This window comes from Phyllobates terribilis, unplaced genomic scaffold (genome assembly GCF_046119375.1).
Source record: "Phyllobates terribilis strain yellow unplaced genomic scaffold, ASM4611937v1 Scaffold_1__5_contigs__length_1240528914, whole genome shotgun sequence".
Lineage (NCBI taxonomy): Eukaryota > Metazoa > Chordata > Amphibia > Anura > Dendrobatidae > Phyllobates > Phyllobates terribilis.
In genome coordinates, this window is record NW_027362761.1 from 786,979,132 (window position 1) to 787,002,769 (window position 23,638).

The 23,638-nt window shown below is 40.7% G+C and overlaps 1 protein-coding gene across 1 annotated transcript in view; it reads left to right on the forward strand.

The window, feature by feature from the left end:
- The first annotated feature begins 22,613 nt into the window (after positions 1–22,613).
- The window catches only part of LOC141151161 (17-beta-hydroxysteroid dehydrogenase 13-like), a 142,125-nt gene continuing 141,100 nt past the window's right edge, over positions 22,614–23,638 (forward strand). Inside the window, exon 1 of the mRNA XM_073637033.1 lies at positions 22,614–22,926. Coding sequence (XP_073493134.1) covers positions 22,717–22,926 — 210 coding nt within the window. The 5' untranslated portion in view covers positions 22,614–22,716. The remainder of the gene's footprint in view (positions 22,927–23,638) is intronic.

The following is a 23,638-nucleotide window of genomic DNA, read 5'->3' on the forward strand; positions in this document are numbered from 1 at the left end:
ACAAAATCTGAACTCCAATATGGTGCTTCTTCCCTTCTGAGCTTTGCAATATGCCTCAAAAGTAGTTTTTGACCTCAAACAGGGTATCTGCATACTCAAGAGAAATTGCACAACACATTTTGGGGTGCATTTCTCCTGTTACCCTTGTGAAAATGCAAAATTTTGTGCAAAAAAACATTCTTGCGGTAAAAATTAGTTTTTTTTTATTTTCACGGCTCAATGTTATAAACTTCTGTGAAGCATCTGGGGGTTCAAGGTGCACACCACCCATCTGGATAAGTTCCATGAGGGGTCTAGTTTCCAAAATGGTGTCACTTGTGGGGGTTTCCACTGTTTAGGCACATCAGGGGCTCCTCAAACGCGACATGGCGTCCGCTAATTATTCCATCAAATTTTACATTCAAAAAGTCAAATGGCGCTCCTTTAGTTCCAAGCCCTTCTGTGCGCCCAAAGAGTAGTCTTCCGCCACATATTGGGTATCTGCATACTCAGGAAAAATTGCACAACAAATTGATGGTGCAATTTTTACTGTTACCCTAGTGAAAATGCAAAATTTGGGGCTTAAAAAAATTTTTTTGTGGAAAAATTGAATTTCTTTATTTTTACAGCTCAACGTTATAAACTTCTGTGAAGCACCTGGGGGTTCAGAGTACTCACCACTAGGGATGAGCGAGTATGTTCTGTTAACCCTTTCACCGAGTATGCTCAGGCGAGCACCGAGTAGTTACAGCTGCTCGGTGTTATGTTTAAATCACTCCCGTGTGCATGCTTTGCGACTTTGACAGCTTTATTACATGTGAGGAATGATTGTTTCTTTTGCATTCCTCACATGTAATAAAGCTGTCAAACAGTCACAAATCATGGTGATGTAAATTTTTTGGAAAAATGAGAAATCGCTAGTCAACTTTTAACCCTTATAACTTCGTAACAAAAAAAAAAGGTTGGTTCAAAAATTGTGCTGATGTAAAGTAGATATGTGGAAAATGTTATTTATTAACTATTTTGTGTGACATATCTCTCTGATTTAAATTTCAGATTTTTTCACAAACGCAAGTGATATCGAAAATTTTTTACCACTATCATGAAGTACAATATGTCATGAAAAAACAGTCTCAGAATCACCAGGATCCGTTGAAGTAAGTAATTACCTCATAAAGTGACAGTGGTCAGAATTAAAAAAATGAGCCTGGTCAGGAAGGTGAAAACAGGCTTCGGGGTGAAGGGGTTAAGTGTGTATAATTATTCTCCCCCCTAAAGTCAGTACTTTGTGGAGCCTCCTTTTGTAGCATTTACAACTGCAAGTTGCTTTGGATAAGTCTGTATTAGTTTTACACATCTTGCCACTGGGATTTTTGCCCATTCCTCAAGCCAAAACTGTTCCAGCTCGTTCAAGTTAGATCGTTTTCTCTGGTGAACAGCAATCTTCAAGTCTGACCACAGATTCTCAATTGGATTAAGGTCTGGGATTTGACTAGGCCATTCCAAAACATTTACACGTTTCCCCTTAAACCACTTGAGTGTTGCTTTAGCTATATGCTTTGGGTCATTGTCTTGTTGGAAGGTGAACCTCCATCCTACTCTAAAATCACCGAGAGACTGAAACAGGTTTTGCTCAGGAATATCCCAGTATTTCGCACCATCCATCTTCCTCTCGACTCGGACCATTTTTCCTGTCTCCGAAAAACATCCCCACAGCATTATGCTGCCACCACTATGTTTCACTGTGGGGATGGTGTTCTTGGATTGATGAGTTGTGTTGGTTTGGCGCCAGACATAGAGTTTACCTTGGTGGCCAAAAAGTTAAATTTTGGTCTCATCTGACCATAGCACCTTCCTCCATACATTTGGGGAGCCTTCCACATGTCTTTTGGCAAGCTCAAAATGAGCCTTGCAATTTTTGTGCGTAAGTAAAGCCTTTTTTTTGTCCTCTCTTCAATAAAGGCCACTCTATGGAGTGTATGGCTTATTGTGGTCGTATGGACAGATACTCCAGTCTCTGCTTGGGAACTCTGCCTGTCCTTCATGGTTACCTTTGGTCTCTGTGCTGCCTCTATGATTAATGCCCTCCTTGCCCGGGCTGAGAGTTTTGGTGGGCGTCCCTCTCTTGGCATGTTTGTTGTGGTACCAGAGATTGGGATTTTTTTTGGTGCCTCTTGCTGAATGGTCTTGAAGCCTACATGGCCTTTCAGAAATGGTGTGTATATACTGAAAGACCATGTGACACTTAGATTGAACACAGGTGGACTTCCTTTCACTAAGCATGTGATTTATGAAGGCAATTGCTTGCACCAGAATTTTTTAGGAAAAAAAGTGGTAGATCAGCTCACCAAATAGTTGGGCATAGTAGAAGTGGAGTTATCAGAATCCACGCATGGATCCAGTCAGAGCAGCTGCTCATTTACAAAAATGAAGGGATTTGTTTAAAAAGTAAAACTTAACATTTATTTAAGTATAAAAAAACTCCCAAGTATACAGGTAACGTAGTATAAAATACTGTTAACAGGAGCTCCTAGTTGCGACACTCTGTCTTACTCATGGTCTGTCTTGTCTGCTGGTTGTCAGGAAATATATAGATCAAAGTAGGCAGGTTTGTTGTGGTACCATGTTGTTTCCATTTGATGATAATGGATTTGATGGAGCTCCGGGGATCATCAGAGATTAGGATATTTTTTTGGTGTCTCTTGCGTAATGGAGTTTTAGAAAAGGTGTGTATATGACAGACCATGTGACACTTAGATTGCACACAGGTGGAGTTCCTTTCACTAAGCGTGTGACTTATGAAGGTAATTGCTAGCACAATAAATTTTTAGGGGCTTCATAGCAAAAGGGGTGAATACATATGCACATGCCATTTTTTAGTTATTTGATTCCATAAATGTAATGTCTATATTTTTTTACTTCATGAACTTAGATTATTTAATTCTGATGCATCACACACAAATCAGATTACAAAAATATTTAAACACAGGTTGTACTGTAACAAAATAGCTAAATAGCCAAGGGGGTGAATACTTTTGCAAGCCACTGTATATGGGTAGGTAGAATCCTGCTATGATTAAAACCGCCACAAGCTGATGGGTGGAATGCTCTAAAAAAATAAAAGACTGAAAAGGTGGAATGCATTCAAATATCAAAGACTGACCGTCACTTCCAAACAGAAAACAGGTGCAAGCTAAGAGCCACATCCATACATAGGCTCTCCACCCATTAGCTTATGGCGGTTTTAATCACAGCAGGATCCTACCTACCATTTAAATGTAGGCAGTCAGCCCAGGAAAGGTATCATATTAGGTTAGGTTCCTGCAAAGAGGATCGCTTTGTTGTTGGCTACTGGGCACACTTGAATTGGCCAATTTCTGCTCTAAGTATCTTCATTTTAACCTATTTTCTAGAGGAGTAATGTAATTCCAATTTCATGTTTGCATCCTATAGCGTTGCAAAGTGCAGCTTTAATTTGTCAGTGGAAATAAGTGACAGGCAGTGACTTGCTTCCATGTTACCGGCACATACTGTATATGCGCCCCTAACATGGTCATCTGAATCTAACCCAAAGTAAAGCTCCCACACAGTCCGAAATAGCCACATCTGTTCAAGCCAATAACTTCCAAGCACATGGGAAATGTTTGTTCATGAAGTTTACATGATGTTGAACGTAGTCCCTTGGGCTTTCCTGAATGGCAGTATATGGTGCCTCCATGTTGTCTACATTGGGAAAATCCTAATTAGCTTGTTAGAAATCCAGCTATGTACATGATCTCTTTTAATGTACATATTTCAATACGATGGTCAAATCGCAGTCGGTTTGAATTTGGAAGGCCCTAATTAATTTTTTTTTATGGATCCATTGCATGTATTAACATAAAGAAACTGTTATTGGCGTATAAGATTTTAAATTGTTGAGCTATAAAACAGATATCATCCAGTTGTAAAAACCAGATGAAAAATTGACTATTTTTTATAGGCTCTCTGAAAAAGATACAGATGAAAAATAGTTATAAATGGAACTTAGCCCAAAAAATGACTGCAGACAGGTCTGTTTACGGCAGACATTAACAGGCCATATTCTACGGCGCAGCCTTCTTTTCGGTGCTGCCATAAAATGAAATGACACAGCAAATAACATTAAAATCTCCACACCCCAGCTTTTAAAAGATATCTGTCAGCACAGAATGACAATTCTAACCAAGTACAGGAATTCGATGCACTCTATCTTTGCATCTACTTGTTTTCCCTCTATCTCCAACCCCACATGTTCTTATGTTCTTCTACATTAATTGGCAGCTCAGGCTTTAGGACTCATACTCATCTGCGAGAAAAACGGGCAAGTGCAATCTGAAAAAAAATCAGATTGCACTCTAACTAACGTTATTTTATAATTGCCTGCTCATCTGTGATTTTTTTCTCAGCTCAGATCGGACTGAGAAAAAAATCAGAGCATGCTACTTTTTGCCACGAATATCAGTCGAGACTCGCCTATCTATGCAAGTCAATGGGTGCAATAAAAAAATTGCACGGAACTCGGACTATGCGAGTGCCGTCCGATTTTTAATCATCCATCTCATAAAAAACCCGACATTCCATCATCAGACTACAGTAAAATCACAGCATGACCCATAACAATAGGATAGATAGAATAGATATATACAGTATACATAGAATAGATAGAAATACGCGAGTGACATGTATAATTAGTACAGTGCATGTGTAGCTTACTGTACATGTATTTTAATAAATAAATTACAGAAAACAATGGCTTAGGGTCCCATGAATTTTTATTAACCAGCTGAGGGAAAGCAGACAGCTGGGGGTTGATGTTAATAGCCTGGGAAGGGGGTAATACCCATGGAGCTTCCCAGGCTATTAATATCAGCTCACAGCTGTATACTTAGCCTTTATTGGTTATTAAAATTGGGGACACCCCAAAAAAAAAACTTGGGGTCCCCCTATTTTAACAACCAGCAAAGGCTAGGCAGACAGCTGCCGGCTAATATTAATAGCCTAGGAATGGGCCATGGATATTGGCCCCCTCCTAGACTATAAACATCAGCTCTCAGCCGCCCCAGAAAGGGCGCATCGATAAAATGGGCCAAATCTGATGCTTAGCCTCCACTCTTCCCACTTGCCCTGGTGCGGTAATAGTATTGGGGTTGATGTCATCTTTTTGTATTGGCAGCTGACATCAAGCCCAGGGGCTAGTAATGGAGAGACGTCTATATGACACCCCATTACTAACCCCATAGTCAAATTGTAAATAAAAAACACCCGGTATAAAGTCCTTTATTTGAAATAATGACACAGACCCCTTTATTGAAATAAACACTCCCCATCCCTCTTTTACCCATTTAATCAGAAAAATTAAAAATAAAAAAGCAAACTTATACTCACCTGACGGACGAGAAGATATTCCACTGAAGCCCATGTCCCCTGTAGAAGACCAAAAATAATAAACCACCATATTCCTCACCTGTCCAACAAGAAGATAATCCATTTGTCCCTTGATGCATCTAGATGGCAGGCTGAATGATTGCATGATGGGTCTGTTGCTGCCCCAAGAAGGAATTCATCTTGGCGCAGCTCAGTGACTCACGGTGATGGGAATAAGGCGAGCGGAGCTCAAAGCCAATGAACTCTGTTCACCTCACTGACGTCAGCGCACATGTGAGAAAGTTCTCACGCTAGCGGTGACGTGAATAAGGTGAGTGGAGTTCATAGAGACTAAAACAGTTGAACTGAACTAATTTTGTGGTGCTGAAAACTAGTATGATGCTTAAATTTGCTGATTGACTTTAATTTTCAAGATCCAGAGGAGGTTGTAATTACTTGTGATACTTTTCATGCAGGCTTATAGAAAAATTGCATCCTTATTATTTCATCATTATTATTTCATTGTTATTAGCCAGTGTATTACATCATCTATTTAGCCGATTGACCCTACAGTATTCTATCATCTTAGAGTATTAGATATAGTATTAGATATATATTTTGTCAATGGTACTCAAAATCAGACTATACAGTCATATGGGATGATTAAACACATATATCTGCTGGATAATATAGAACAATGACCATTTGGGAACAAACGCAAAACCCATATAGAAAAAACGGACAAAAGAAGTCATAAATAATCTCTTTGATACAAGATTAAAAACCCTTTAATGAATTCATGGTTTGAGAAAGAGGGTGCCACTGTAGAGACAGGTGCACACGCATATAAATAAAATAATGATTAAAATTCAAACAATGTGAAGACAATGTAACCACTCCTGTAAACAACACACAATATCATAACAATGGGACTGAAAATACGTCAACATACAGTATGACAAGAGTCTATATTGCATGGAGGGATATAATGCACAAATAGTCTGCATGCAGGAAATGCCCAGTAAGACAGGCCTCATAGCATTATAAATATATACACAGTAATAACGTCGCCAAAGGCAGTTTATTAGATTGGTATATAGTTGCATATGCAGAATCTAGGTCCATATCCTCAAGCAATATTGATGCCCAAAGATTGAATAAACGGTACCTGTGTGATCCAGGGAACCTGTTACTCTCGTGCCCAGACTGACTGACGTGAGCGTGGTTAGTGGTCCCACTGGGCCACGAACCGAGGAGTGCCTGGAGGGGCGTGACTAGGGGCCTCGCCAGATCTGACCACGAACACACGGCGGCTTAATCGACTCCGTGTTCCGAGGAGGGACATGGGAGGTGGCCCAGGTGCTACTCCAGGTCAAACCCCAGTCACAGCTGTTGACCCACACCGGGGAATGCAGGAACGGGCAGGCACAGCTGGTATGCAGACAGGTGGGTACTGGCAGGCACGGCTGGTATGCAGACAGGTGGGTACTGGCAGGCACGGCTGGTATGCGGACAGGCGGGTACTGGCAGGCACGGCTGGTATGCAGACAGGTGGGTACTGGCAGGCACGGCCAGTATGTAGACAGGACGATATTGGCAGGTATGAACGCAAGCTGGATAGGGACCAGTACAGATTGGGATACAGGAACAGAGCCGCAGGTGCGGAGGAAAAGCAGAGCAGAGCGAAAACCGCATGTGTGGAGAACAAGCAGAGCAGAGCGAAACCGCAGGTGCGGAGGACGAGCAGAGCAGAGCGAAACCGCAGGTGCGGAGGGCAAGTAGAGCAGAGCGAAACCGCAGGTGCGGAGGACAAGCAGAGCAGAGCAAAACCGCAGGTGCGGAGGACAAGCAGAGCAGAGCGAAACCGCAGGTGTGGAGGACAAGCAGAGCAGAGTGAAACCGCAGGTGTGGAGGACAAGCAGAGCAGAGCGAAACCGCAGGTGCGGAGGACGAGCAGAGCAGAGCGAAACCGCAGGTGCGGAGGACAAGCAGAGCAGAGCAAAACCGCAGGTGCGGAGGACAAGCAGAGCAGAGCGAAACCGCAGGTGTGGAGGACAAGCAGAGTAGAGTGAAACCGCAGGTGCGGAGGACAAGCAGAGCAGAGCGAAACCGCAGGTGCGGAGGACGAGCAGAGCAGAGCGAAACCGCAGGTGTGGAGGACAAGCAGAGCAGAGCGAAACTGCAGGTGCGGAGGACAAGTGAGGCAGAACAGAGCAGAGCATAACCGCAGGTGCGGAGGACAAGCGAGGCAGAACAGAGCAGAGCAGAAGGTGCAGGCAGACAGTACACAGAGTGGGAAACACAGGAAGATAGCTAGAACACAGGAGGTAGAGACGGAGGCAGGGAAACGGGACAAGCAGAACCAGATACACACAAGGTACTTGCAATGAAGTAGCGAGTGGACACAAAACTCACAAACAGAAGTATAGAGACAATGAGTTGGAGTTAGGTGCAGGTTCAGACACTGCAGGAAAAAGAAAGGATCAGACATAGAGACAAACAGGTAATGGGCTAGGACACTGTCCAGACCGGAACTGAACCTGGCACAAGATACAGGAACGAGCCTGGGTACTCAGCCCCCAGGGTGGCGGAAACAGACTAGAAGTCACAGATAACGGGCCTGGGTACTCAGCCCCCAGTGTGGCGAAAACAGACAAGATACAGGACAGGGCCTGGCAACTCAGTTGCACAGAACACACTGAAAGAAAGTGTTGCTCAGCCACCTCCTACTGGGTGGAGTGGGTTTAAGTATCCAGTGACTCACAGCAATAGGCTGGGGACGCATTAGGACTGTGCACACTGTAACTTTAAGAATCAGGAAGTAACAGGGCCACCGCCCTAAGCAATCAGACGAGAGACATGCACACAGCAAGTAATGGAGCAAAGTGTGCAGCCTGGATTGATAGGTAAGTTGGCGGTCTTGCATGGTGGGAGATGGTAAGCCATGCCAGCACGCCGCCAGGGATGTTACAGAACCTGTGTGGTGCCCACCCCAACTCGTGTTTTGGCGTGAGCCCCTGACGGTTTATTTCTTGAGGGATGATTCAGCACTCCAAAGCGGATAGTTTTTACTACATACTGTATGTGGAGAAGTCACTTTTGCGTCACAAAGGCAAAACTTGACTACCATGATAAGTAAAACCTACAACCTGTATTTTGGCTGCTGTATAGGAGATCAGGACAAGAACTGGGCTCCACACATATGCTGCAATAGATGTGCAGCACATCTTACCCAACGGTTGCATGGGAAGAGACAATCTATACCTTTTGCTACTAATTGCTATTTCTGCATGGTGCCCCCCATTAGGAAAGGAGTTTCAAGGAAGAAGAAGTGGACTTTAAAGTATCCAAACATTCCATCTGCAATGCACCCATTACTACATACAGAAGAACTGCTGGTTCCAAAATCACCAGAAACATTTTCAGTCCAGTCAAGTGAGGAAGAAGAGGGCGCTTGATGTCATGAAGCATCTTCTTCTCACGACCTAGAAATTCTGCCAGCAACCTCAACTGAACCACATTTTATAACACTAAGTAAACTGAACAATCTAGTTAGAGATTTGGATCTGCCCAAGAGTAAGGCTGAGCTCTTAGGTTCCAGGCTACAGCAGTGGAATCTCCTTGTGGACAATGTTCGGATTTCTTTGTTCCGCAACCGTGATAAAAATCGTATCCACTATTTGTTCTTGGCTGGCGATTTTGCAGCATTCAACAACATCAACAGTTTGATAGAAGCTTTGAAGATAAGTCATAATCTAGATGAATGGAGTCTCTTCATCGATTCGTCCAAAACAAGCCTAATAGCCATTTTGCTGCATAATGGCAATGCTCTAACTTCTATTCCAGTTGGTTATGCAGTCCACATGACAGAAACCTATGACAACATGAAACAGCTGTTGAGGTGCCTGAATGGACCAACATTTGTGGCCTCTCTGTGGTGACTTAAAGGTGGTGCCCTCTTACTTGCTCTCCAGGGTTGATGCACAAAAGAACTACTGCTTTCTATGAGTGGGATAGTCGTGCAACAGAGTATCACTACAATAAAATAGACTCCAATGTTCATTTCAGTTAGGGAGTAAAAATGTCCAGAATCTAGCACTTGTTAACCCACATAAGATTTTGTTACCACTATTGCATATCAAGTTCGGCCTAATGAAGAACTTTGTAAAGGCAATGGATAAAAATGCAAAAGCATTCAAGTATCTCCTTGATACATTTCCAAGTTTGAGTGAAGCAAAGATAAAGGAAAGAGTCTTTATTAGACCTCAGATTTATAAGCTTCTTCAAGATGAGGATTTTCTTCTTTTGTTGAAGGGCAAGAAAAATGCTGCATGGGTAGCATTCGCATTAGTGGTAACTAATTTTTGGGGAAACTCAAGAGCAGATAACTATGAAGAGTTTGTGGAAAATCTCCTCAAACCAAATAAGAATCTTGGCTGTAACATGTCCTTAAAGATTAATTTCTTACATTCGCATCTAGACTTTCTTCCACCATACCGTGGAGCAGTGAGCAATGAGCACGGTGAGAGATTTCACAAAGATATTGCGGCTAATAGAAAGAATATCAAGGAAAATGGAATCCATCAATGCTTGCAGATTACTGTTGGACAATTGCAAGAGATGATCCGATGCAGGAGTACAAGAGACCAGCAGAAAACAGTTGTCACTGAATGAGGCCCACATTTTGTAGTGCAAATTCTTTATAATTTGCAGTAGTGTTTAGACATGTTTTAGTTATTTGAATTGTTGCCAAGTTTCCTCTAAATAAATATCAGAAAATTGTCATAACAAAATATTCTACATCTTTATATTTGCAAAAAAAAATAATGTTTCAAAGTATGGAAACTTTTATGCATTAATTATATATAGGAAACGCACAAACTGAATATAGCAAATCAGCAAAATTACGTGAAAATCTAGTCCATAGCATAAAGCAAGGTGATGTATATTTGCTTATAGGACCAATGAATGGCAGACCATTCGGATAGAGCCAAAAACAACAAGAAGGAAAATACCGAACCCAAGGTCCAAAAATCAAAGAACAGATATACTTAAACAAATAAAAAACCTTTATTACATGATTGCTTTGGTGGCACTACATGCAAAAAAGTGCTTCACTGCAACAAAATCACAAGATTAAAATTGGAGGAGAACAATCACAAAAAGGACCATATGTAAATGCCCTAGGATTAAGCAAAAAGTAAAAATACACAACTGCATATGCTTCATGGCACGCGACCCTGGAAACCCATGGTGTGTGGCAGAGTAATATGTGTCAAACACTATATGCAGTAATAATACAGAGGCTAAAATGTTATAAAACAAATAAATAAATGCCTAGATGGAATATATCAAAGCTATATGCAGTAGAGTTGTAGCCGCTAAGATGGTATATAACCAATAAATAAATAAATACCTGGATGGTATATTGTATGGCAGTAGCTACAATCACATGAATTGTATGTTAATGCAGGGGCAATGTGCAATATACAGTGGTGGAGGTATTGTGAAGGTAAATCAGAGGATAGATTGCAATGTACAGGTATCTGTCCCAAGTGAGATACCAAATGTCACCAAGTATACACCCTACATAAAGTATATAAATAAATAAGAGGACCACCATGTGCAATGATATAAGGGTAAATGGAAAAATGAATATAAAAACTATGGGGATGAACTGTAGTGTGCAATGTACAGTACAGACCAAAAGTTTGGACACACCTTCTCATTTAAAGACTTTTCTGTATTTTCATGACTATGAAAATTGTACATTCACACTGAAGGCATCAAAACTATGAATTAACACATGTGGAATTATGGAGGCATGGAGGAGGAGGTGTGATGGTGTGCGGGTGCTTTGCTGGTGACACTGTTGGGCATTTATTCAAAATTGAAGGCATACTGAACCAGCATGGCTACCTCAGCATCTTGCAGCGGCATGCTATTCCATCCGGTTTGCATTTAGTTGGACCATCATTTATTTTTCAACAGGACAATGACCCCAAACACACCTCCAGGCTGTGTAAGGGCTATTTGATCAAGAGGGAGAGTGATGGGCTTCTGCACCAGATGACCTGAACCCAATCAAGATGGTTTGGGGTGAGCTGGACCGCAGAGTGAAGGCAAAAGGGCCAACAAGTGCTAAGCATCTCTGGGAACTCCTTCAAGATTGTTGGAAGACCATTTCCGGTGACTACCTCTTGAAGCTCATCAAGAGAATGCCAAGAGTGTGCAAAGCAGTCATCAAAGCTAAAGGTGGCTACTTTGAAGAACCTAGAATATAAGACATATTTTCAGTTGTTTCACACTTTTTTGTTAAGTATATAATTCCACATGTGTTAAGTCATAGTTTTGATGCCTTCAGTGTGAATGTACAATTTTCATAGTCATGAAAATACAGAAAAATCTTTAAATGAGAAGGTGTGTCAAACTTTTGGTCTGTACAGTATATATATATATCTATATATATATATATATATATATATATATATATATATATATATACACTGTGTTCCAAATTATTATGCAAATAATATTTTCTCAGATTTTCCCAAATTACCTATATGAATTGCAGTCATTGTAATTTTCCAGTCAAATAACTATTAGAGTACAATTGAAAAGTTTTTGCACAAACTGCCTATGATAACAGTATATTTTTAAAAAAATAAAAAACTCAAACTGCACTCAAAATGCATGTTCCAAATTATTATTCACAGCAGAGTTTTCAACCTTTTCATTTTAATAAAGAACAAAAAAATGATCATTTTTGAAATTATAAGCATTAGCAGGTTATTACAAACTGAAATCAAACAGTTTTCAACTCAAAACTTTATTCTAGGTGATGTTACATTTTCACATAGGACCGCTTGTTCGAAAGGAGCTTCTGAACTCTCTCGTCCATTGAATTTGTCAGGTTTTGGATGGTTTCTGCTTCAATTGTTTTGCATGAGGACAGAATACCCTCCCAGAGCTGTTGCTTAGATGTGAACTGCCTCCCGCCATCATAGACACTCCTTTTGATGATGCTCCAGAGGTTCTCAATGGGGTTGAGGTCAGGGAAGCATGGATGCCACACCATAAGTTTGTCCCCTTTTATGCCCATAGCAGCCAGAGATGCAGATGTGTTATGTGCAGCATGAGACGGGGCATTATCATGCATGAAATGATCTCGATGGTCCAGATGGATGGAGTGGAGGATGGCCGGTTGATGGACACCCCATGCAAACACGGCTACGGCGCTAACAAGGAGGAGGTGGAGTAATGTTTTGGGCTGGAATCATTGGGAGAGAGATTGTCGGCCCTTTTAGGATCCCTGAAGGGGTAAAGATGAACTCCATAATGTATGTTGAGTTTCTCAAACAGCACTTCCTTCCTTGGTTCTAGAAGAAGAACCGTGCATTCCGCAGCAAGATCATTTTCATGCATGATAATGCCCCGTCTCATGCTGCACATAACACATCTGCATCTCTGGCTGCTATGGGCATAAAAGGGGACAAACTTATGGTGTGCCCCCATGCTCCCCTGACCTCAACCCCATTGAGAACCTCTGGAGCATCATCAAAAGGAGTGTCTATGATGGCGGGAGGCAGTTCACATCTAAGCAACAGCTCTGGGAGGGTATTCTGTCCTCATGCAAAACAATTGAAGCAGAAACCATCCAAAACCTGACAAATTCAATGGACGAGAGAGTTCAGAAGCTCCTTTCGAACAAGCGGTCCTATGTGCAAATGTAAGATCACCTAGAATAAAGTTTTGAGTTGAAAACTGTTTGATTTCAGTTTGTAATAACCTGCTAATGCTTAGAATTTCAAAAATGACCATTTTTTGTTTTTTATTAAAATGAAAAGGTTGAAAACTCTGCTGTGCATAATAATTTGGAACATGCATTTTGAGTGCAGTTTGAGTTTTTTATTTTTTTAAAAATATACTGTTATCTTAGGCAGTTTGTACAAAAACCTTTCAATTGTACTCTAATAGATATTTGACTGGAAAATTACAATGACTGCAATTCACATAGGTAATTTGGGAAAATCTGAGAAAATATTATTTGCATAATAATTTGGAACACAGTATATATATATATATATATATATATATATAAATATGTAGTACACATTGGGTTACATAAACATATATCTGCTGGAAAATTAAATGGTACTATAAACAAGAACCAAAAGAAGAAATACCAAACTGTGTGGTGTTATGATCTGCTACAAGCACTAAGGAAAGACAGGAGATCTGTCCCTACAATAAAACTAAGCTGGATCCCTACGATGTAACGGGGAACCTGATCCTGCGATCAGACCCGCTAAAGTCCTCAGCTAGTCTGAACGAAGACCTATAGATGTGAGGGAAGGGATCCCTACAAGAACTAGGGACTGGGAGAAAGATGGACACCTCCTAGCAGAAATTGTAGCAGAAATAGGACAAACAAACAAAATAGAACATAGAGGTCCGAAAACCTAGCAAAACTGACAGAGAAAGGTAACAGAGTACCAAGCTAGCTCAAGAGTAGAAATTACAATGAAGTCCAGCAAGGCCAGGAGGGCGGAGCCGGATTAAATAGGCAAAAATGGTCATGTGACCAGCAAACTAGAAAAAACCTAACAGGAGAGTTCTAACATGTGGTCATAAGAAAGGTAATGGCATAGATCTTATAAGTAAAAAACCTTTATTGAACAAACATTGATTGCGTGGTGGCACTGTAGGAGACAAGTGCCCACACATCCAATAAAATCAAGATAATTAAATATACAAGTATAAAATGTAAAACTAGATACAGTATACTGAAACACAGGAACAAGTGATATATATAGCACCAGATGCAATTATACCTAAAATATGAGTAGATTAGAAGAGGGAAGATTGGTGAATGAAAGTGCATGTGAACCTACATAGGTAATGCATTAGGACAGTTAGCTGTTCAGGACGAATAAGTGGTAAAAGACACCAAATATATATATATCAGATAAATGTGAATTGAAAGTCAGTATATATGAGAATTATGATATAGTAGTACTGGTATCTATAATTCCCATCAAAGACAATAAATAGCAGAAGTACTGTAGGATTCCACAAGATGGAGCTAATCCCTAGGTGCAATCGAATATATCTTGTGAATAGCTGGTCATAAACCAGAACAAGGAGAAAACATCTTGGTGGGCCAGGTGTAAGACCATCAAGGTATTTTCTCTATGATGTTTCCTTCCATTTACCTTTACATACAGTAAATGTGACAATAAGTAGTTAATCAAGTATGATGATTTTCATGCAGATGCCTCTTTTCTTTGTTTAGTCTATACCATTAAGGGAACACATTGGTATACATCATCCACTAATATTATGCGGTACCTTTGTTCTGGTTTATGACCAGCTATTCACAAGATATATTTGATGACGAGCGTCGTCGGTAAAAGATGAAGCTGTTGGAAGGTGAGTATAAGAACAGGGACAGGGTGACTTACATTTAAAGCACCATTCAAGCGCTGAAAAAAAAACACGCTGGAGTGAACAACTAACATCTTTTGCAACATTGCATGATGATTTACCTTCTTTTAATCCTCTCTTTTGTTTCAATTGACATCTCTAGTGTTGGAGCCATGATTCATGTTAGTCCACTTGGTGCAACAGCTTTCCAAGGTGTGATCACTCCTTTTTAGATGCAGACTAACGAGCAGATCTAATTTGATGCAAGTGTTAGTTTAGGAAATGAAAATTTACAGGGTGATTCCATAATTTTTTCCTCAGAATTGAGTGATTCCAGAATTTTTTCCCTCTGTTGGTCTGAAAAAAATTACTCTTACTGAGTACCACTTTTTTATCTTGATTTCTTTTAGTGTTTCTTAAAGCCTTAAAGTTGCCATTTGACATGACTTTAGTTTTGTGCCATGTCTGTGATCTGCTTTTTTTCAACAACATCAAACAACTGAATGAACATCCTCCGAGCCCAGTGATTCCATAATTTTTGCCAGGGGTTATAGTGTAAACTATCAGACAATCAGATGTTCAACAAGTAGAGTAAAAAGTAAGGAAAAACATAAAAAATTTTAAAAAATAAATAAATCATAACTCGAATCACCATCATTTTCCTCCTTTACAAATATTTAAAACAATTTAAAAAATTCACACATGTGGAATCACTGCATCCATAAATGGTCTGATCTATCAAAATATAAAATGAATGAACCAGATCAATAAACACCGTAAACTAAATAAATTCTAAATGCCAGAATTCTGGGGTTTTTTGTCTCCAAAAAAAGCTAAATAAGAAATATGAAAATGTATCTATCTTAAAATGTTATCAATAAAAGCATCTGCTCACTTTAGAAAAAATAAACCCTCACACAAGTTTGGTGTCTCCATAATTGTACTGACCTAGAGAATCATAATGTCAGGTAATTTTTGCCACACAATTAAAACAAAACCCAAAGACCAATGTCGGAATTTTTTTTTTTTGCTATTTCACCTCACTTTGAATTTTTTTCATGTTTTCCAGCATATGATACAGTAAATGGTATTATTGAACAGTATAACAAAATGGGGGTAATAAAATGAAAGTGCAAAAAACAAAAATTGGCTGCATTGGGAAAAAGTTAATCCTGCATCACTGTCAATTTATGGCACAGCATAGCGGAGTTGTTGGGTCCTTACAGATCCAATTCAGCTCTGCTAGTGATTTATGGTAAGTCACTGCAGCCGGCTGCTTTTCTCCTATAGATGCCTCAGTGACAGGTGAAACTAAGTAAAAAAATAAAATATTCTTACGGGATCTCTTGGGGGACAAATTATGTAAAATAAATACATCTTTGTTGTTCACTAGTCAAATATAAATTGTAGTTGCCTAACACTGGAGAGGCAGGCGAAAAATAACAAAAAATAACTTTTTTTGTTAAGCACTTACCAACATATGACGTACCGTTTTGTCATATGCCGGCTACCTGACTTTGATTCGGGTTCGCACTCCTGGCCTGCATCTTTCCCTGCACATGGTGGCTGATTTAATCAACCGTCATGTGCCTCTAACAGTCGCGGGTGGAGCAGTCTCTGACAGCGGCATTTAACACGTGCCGTCAGGGGGGCGCATCATTCCACGCTCCCATCAGCACCCTACGATCATGTCATGGTCACGCTGATGGAAGAGTGGAATGACGCGCCCCCCCCCTGACGGCACTGTCAAATGCCGCTGTCAGAGACTGCTCCACCCGCAGCTGTTAGAGGCACATGACGGTTGATTAAATGAGCTGCCATGTATCATGACAGCCGAAGGTCTGTTGAACACCAATCTGTGCCTGTCATTACAATCCTGTGAACGCCAGCATTTAGAGATCGTGATTTTTTTCTATATATAGAAAAAATTGCCCCATTAATAAAACAATTAAAAAAATTAAACAAAAATACATTTATTTGGTATTGCTGCATTCGTAAAAGTCCGATCTATCAAAATATAAAACTAATTAATTTGATCGGTAAATTGCGCAATGAGAAAAAAATAAAAACTCAAAATTACATTTTTTTTGGCCGCCGCAACATTGCAATAAAATACAATAAGAGGCAATCAAAACATTATATCCCAAAATGGTATCAGTAAAAACGTCAGCTCAGGACGCAAAAAATAAGCCCTCACACAGCCCCATAGTCCAAAAAATGAAAACTTAACAGGTCTTGGAAAATGGCGACACAAAGGTTTTTTTTTAAGAATTTCCGATTTTTTTTTCACCACTTAAATAAACCAAACAATATACAGGTTTGATATCTGCGTACTCATACTTACCTGTAGCATAATACTGTCAGGTCAGTTTTACCGTATAGTAAACATGGTAAATATGAAAACCAAACAATTGTGAAATTGCACTTTTTTTGTACTTGGAATTGTTTTCCCGTCTTTTAGTGCATCACATGATAAAATGATTGGTGTTATTCAAAAGTACAACTTGTCCTCCAAATCAAGCCCTCATATTGCTATATTGACCGAAAAATAGTTAAAAAAGAGTATAAAAAATAGAAAAAAGTTATGGCTCTTGGAAGAAGGGGAGTATAAACACAGGAAATGGCCACGGAGTGAAGGGGTTAAAGAATACCCATCATTTGAATTTTTCCCTTATATTAATAGTACATGTGAAAATAAGCAACTTCGTGTATACTGCAAATGAGTCTCACATTACTCACTATGTCTAAATGCATGAATATAATAGCGTGGAATATTAGGGGCTTGGGAGACCCTTCCAAGAGATAAGCAATATTCTCATGGCTAAGCAAATTCCAACCAGCAACAATATGCTTGTCTGAGACGTATATGATTAGGGACAGAACTTATTTACTACATCGCTCATGAATGTCGTATGAATATCACTCTGTGTATTCCACTTATTCAAGGGGCATAAGCCTTGTGGTACATAGGAGCATAGGAGCATACCCTTTCCATGCAGTAAGGTGGTTGTGGACCTGGAGGGCCGCTCTGTTTCTATACAATGTTCTATATATAATATTTCAGTTATAGTAGTGCTGTACATCCCACCGCCATACTTGGGAGAGGTATTAAAGGGGATATTTTCCTTTTCAGCCACTTTTCCAGATATTCCAACTATAATAGGCGATTTTAATATGTATTTGCACCCACACTGGGACAAGTTCCAAATGGGGACTATACCAGAAATGACAGCACAAACGTCTCTATCAAGGGTGTGGTAGGTCGGCTCACTCGGCTGCACATAGAGGTAGACACAGGAAAACTGTCTCTTTTAATGTTTTTGCTGGTTTATTAAAAGTATGGCATAAACAACGGCAATGTTAGCAAAACAAACACGGCCTTCCCGGCCTAACCAGAAACAAAACAACCCAAGGTGTAGCTTTCCTTCACATGGCACTACAGCTCCAGAGCTTGTGCCTCCAGGCCCACTCCACACCAAATGCTCTAAAAGGCTGGGAATTTATCATCTGAACTCCTCCTTTTCTACAGGTGTTTAATCACCCTAGCACAAAACATGGCTGATTAACGCCTCTCTCCACTTTTTCTATGTTTATATTAATGGAGGTAATAATCTCAGTGCTACATATCTCCCCTCCAGTACTTTGCCAATGACTTTATTTCAGAAATGTGACTGGTAGATATCTTGCGAATTAAACGGCCTAATATCAAACAATATGCTTGTTATTCAACATCATATCTTGAACCCGTTCTTGAGTTTTGTCCACCCCCAGATGACCACCTAAGACATGTGAATGGGCTCTGACCAACACCCTTTGTCTATAGGGTCCTGGTACCAATAGTTGCTGCACTATCTCCTCCCTCACCTTATTAACTCGGTACAATAAGTTCCCACTCAACATGAAATAGGGAAACCTGGTGTCAGCCCCTGACTCCTATGCTATGCCGTTAAATACCTTATTGAATGCTTCTTTTAGCGATAGGTCCCTATGTTGGGTGATCCCAAAATTTTCTCTGGTCACCCCTATCTTCGGAATGTCTGCCTCCGGGAATACTACCTTCTCCTCTTCACTCAGTACACAGAAGGGAAACCCGTCAGACTCTGGGGTTCATGAGACTTTTTTAGGGTCAACCCGTTTCTTAGCAATTGAGGTCTCCACCCCTCCCCCACAAGTCCCAAAACAACATAAAGTCCCGGCCTATGATAATTGGGTGCAACAAATCCGGGATCAGGCCGACCTCATGGGACTCAGTACCTGGGCTGTCCCAATGACCACTCTAGCCACTGGATAGGCTTTAGCTTCCTCATGAATGCATCGGATGCTAACCTTCCCAGGGATCAATTGGAGAGGGAGTGTGGCCCTCAAGAGGGTCACCAAACTCCCTAAATCTAGTAATCAAGTCATTTTCAGGCCATTCACGTTTACAGGACAAGCTTGGGGCCCCTCGCTGGGTGAACAGTCCACACTGCAAGCTAGATATGCGTAGAATGAACACCTGCGTCCTATACTACAGTCCATTTGTTCAGTGGTCAGAGGACAATGGGCAGCTATATGACCTGGGCCATGACATCTCCAGCAAATTACACTCCCCGATGAGGCCCTGACCTGCTCTCCGCTGCCCCCTTGAACTTTGGATGCACCACCCCCTTTTTAACATCCACCCCCCAGTTTGGAGTGGGTTGCTTCTCCAAGGACCTGTCGACCCACTGATACCTTTCGGCCAGTCCAACCAAGTCATCTGCATTCTGGGGATCTCCCTGGGCAACCCAAGTCTGTATTGGGCTCGGAAGGGAGTGCATGGTCCATTACAACTCTCTCACCATCTGCGCTGGTGTAGAGGACTCCGGCTGTAACCACTTTTGGATGAGGTGCAGCAGATCAAACATTTGGGAGCGAGAGAGTTTGTCATGGTGATTTGCCCAGTGGGGGACCCGTTGTGCCCTGATGGACATTGTCACCCCCAAGCACACCAAAATTTCTGTTTTAAATTTTTCATATCCTTTGATATCCTGTAAGGCAAAATAATAGTAGGCCTTTTTTGGCTTCCCCGTGAGGAATATGCGGTCCAGACTCACGGCTACTGAGACTTGACCGTGTGGAAGACAGGGTGGTGATGGTGGCTAAGGGACTGAAAGCATTATCTTCTATCGAACCAATAACCTTTTCACACTGCTCTGTGTTCAATAGTGGTATTCTGCGGTCCTCTATTAATTGGGACAGGAAGGTCGAGCGAGAAGATGTGGGTGTTTGTTGTGGCACAATTTCAGCTTGCCCACGGCCTCTGCCTCGTCCTCTGCATGCACCATCATCACCATCACGTCCACTTCCCCATCCCTTGCCACGTATCTTCCACACTCACTACAAATGACTGAGTTTGGAGCAAACTTATATGTGATCCGTGTAATGGAGAAAACAGAGTTTTAAATACCTGGCCTGTAGGTAAGTAGTTTGAACAGCAAACTGCGGTGAATTGCTTAACTGACACACTAAAGGAAATTTTTAATGGAGGCCAGAAAAGGCAGTATTTTCTGACAACGTATATGTGAGCCGTGTGATGGAGAAAACAGAGTTTTAAATACCTGGCCTGTAGGTAAGTAGTTTGAACAGCAAACTGCGGTGAATTGCTTCACTGACACACTAAAGGAAATTTTTAATGGAGGCCAGAAATGGCAGTATTTTCTGACCACGTATATGTGATCCGTGTGATGGAGAAAACACAGTTTTAAATAGCTGGATTTCTAGCGCTTTAATATGGAAAGGACCTGGCTGTATTCTGCAAATGGCGCAGAAAAAATGGTGTTCTCTGGATTGCTTTTTGAGCAAATAATGAGGATTAAGATCCAAAGAAAAGTATTCCTGGCCCCTGAGACCTGGGCCTTAGAATAGAAATATCTAACAGCAGCAGAAGGCGGAACTGGAATGGAGCCTCTTGTGCTATATGCACTGCAGTCTGCTATATACACTGCCTGCCTATACACCCTGCCTGCCTGATATCTCTGCAGATGGATTAGTCCTCAGAAGGACTGTTTGTTAAGATGAATATGTGTAATATACGGTTTTTCTCCCTACACTACCTAATACACAAGCGAATCTGTCCCTGATGCAGCAGCACCTCGCCCTACACAAGCAAATGGCACAGAAAAACTGTGTTCTCTGGATTGCTTTTTAAGCAAATAATTAGGATTAAGACCCAAAGAAAAGTATTCCTGGCCCCTGAGACCTGGGCCTTTGTATAGAAATATCTAACAGTAGCAGAAGGCAGAATTGGAATGGAGCCTCTTGTGCTATATGCACTGCAGTCTGCTATGTACACTGCCTGCCTATACACCCTGCCTGCCTGATATCTCTGCAGATGGATTAGTCCTCAGAAGGACTGTTTGTTAAGATGGATATGTGTAATGTACGTTTTTTCTCCCTACACTAATTAATACACAATCAAATCTCTCCCTAACGCAGCAGCAGCTCTCCCTACTCTGTCTAATCCGGAGTGACTGTGACGAACATGGCGGCGCCAGGTCTGATATAGACCTGATGACGCTGTGTGGCCAGCCTATCACTGTAATGCCCACAACCAACATGGCTACGGCATTACAGTGCATGGCAGGCAATCCCTGCATGTTCATTGGCTCTCTAAAGAGCGCCAAACATGCAGGGAGGGGACCCGAGTTCCCTCCCGAGCAACCCGGAAATACTCGGTGAGCGCCGAGCATCTCAAGCAGTGAGATGCTCGGGTGAGCACTGAGCAGTAGCGAGCATGCTCTCTCATCACTAGTTATCATAACTGAGGTGGTGTTTTTGGATTGGTCGCACTAAGAGGATAAAATATTGAAGGCTCAATAGACTAGATGATGTAATAGACTAGCTACTAACAATGCAATAATGATGATGAAATAATAAAGACGCAATTTTTGTACAGGCCTGTATGAAAGGTGTCATACTGAATTACAACCTCCTCTAGATCTTGAAAATTAGAGCCAATCAGCAAATTTAAGCATCATATTCATTTTCAACACCACAAAATTAGTTGAGTTCAACTGTTTTAGTCTCTGAACCAATTTTGATGTAAAACAGGATAATCATGCATATTTTTGTCTACGCCACCTTTGATAGCATTATCCAAAATTATTTTAAAGGGAACCTGACATGATGCATGCTGCCAGATCCATGATTAGCATGAATCAGACATTGGCTGTATGATCTCAGCCAGATATGTTTGACTCTTAAATGACACAGCGTTTTAGAGAAAAATATACTTTAAAAGTAACGGAGACTGAGCGGCACATGAAATTAGTCAGACAGATGGTTCCCAGGCGACTTCTCTTCTCCCTGCCCCCCGCTCCCCTGGAGTAACCGGTCTCTCCTTATACATTCACAGAGAGACCTGTCCGGCTTGACTGACAGCTCCTTTGCCTGAAGTCACATAGCATAGAGGCTGTCAGTCATGCAGGATGAGGCGGTGCTGGGTGGAGAATAGAGCTGGAGTGACAGTGGCTTCAGATCTACAATAGCACTTTAGCCTCATTGGCTTATGAATTCAAACAATGATTTCTCAGTAACGGAAGAATGGACTGCCCATGTAAAGGTAGTGAAAAAGGTTCATAAACATATAAATAGATTTGTGATGAAATAATTTCTGACAGATTTGCTTTAACAATAAAACAGCATATTTATAATTTTGTAAGCATAAAGATAAATGCAATTTCCCAAGCATTGGTGTTTTTTTTTTTTATTTAATATTTGTGCCAAGGAATCTGCCCACAGTCGTGGATGTTGATTATTTCAGTGCCTTTTGATCAATGGTATCACATGGCCAGTATCTGACTGCTCAAGTATTTTGGCACCATCACAAGGTAATCCAGTACTGTTTTATAAGTGCAGCTGCATTTCAGACGTGGACATTTACATGCCTAGACTTCAAGGGGAAACATGAGTATCATAGTAGAGTACATAGCTCTTTTTTTCATTGCAATTTACTCCTATTTGGAGGCACTTATCAAGTTGTTCATACCAGATAGAAAGAAATCTGTTAGTGGGGATATTGTTTTGATCACTGGATCTGGTCACGGAATTGGACGACTCACTGCCCTTGAATTTGCCAAGTTGGAGACTATTCTTGTCTTATGGGATATCAACAAGGTAACAATATATTTTTCTTTCTTTTATTGCTATATAAAACTTGCTTTTTTGTTAGTTTTAACCAGTACATACAGTCTTTTGAAAAAGTATTTTCACGTTACACCCACAAACTTAATTGTTTTTTTTATTTGTATTTTATGTGATATACCAACACACAGTAGCAAGTATTTGTGAAGTATAAAGGGAATGATACATGGTTTTCTAATTATTTAAAAAATAAAAAAAATTTGGGACGTGTATTTGTATTCAGCCCCCTGTAGTCTGCTACCCTTGCATGCTACTTTGTGCTGGTATCTCACATAAAATCCAAATAAAGAACATTTAAGTTTGTGGGTGTAACGTGAAAAAATGTGGAAACGTTCACGGAATATGAATACTTTTTCAAGGCATTGTATGCTGTTAACTACTTGACTTCTAGTACTAATAACCAATACATAGTTCACTACGGGAAAATAAAGAGAAGAAGAATGCAAAAAAACGATCACCTAAAATAATGCTTATTATATATGAAACCAAAGACAACATTAAAAACACTTAAAAAGTCAAATGGCTGTTAATCACATAAACTCGTAATAAAGTTTAATTCTGCCCTAACAAACAATCACAAGGTTTAACCTATAGTAAAAAATTGGTGCTAAAAACACTTGAATAAAGTGCTTGGTGCTGGGTGTGCAAAACAATAGCAATAAAGACAAACAGTGTTCAATGATAA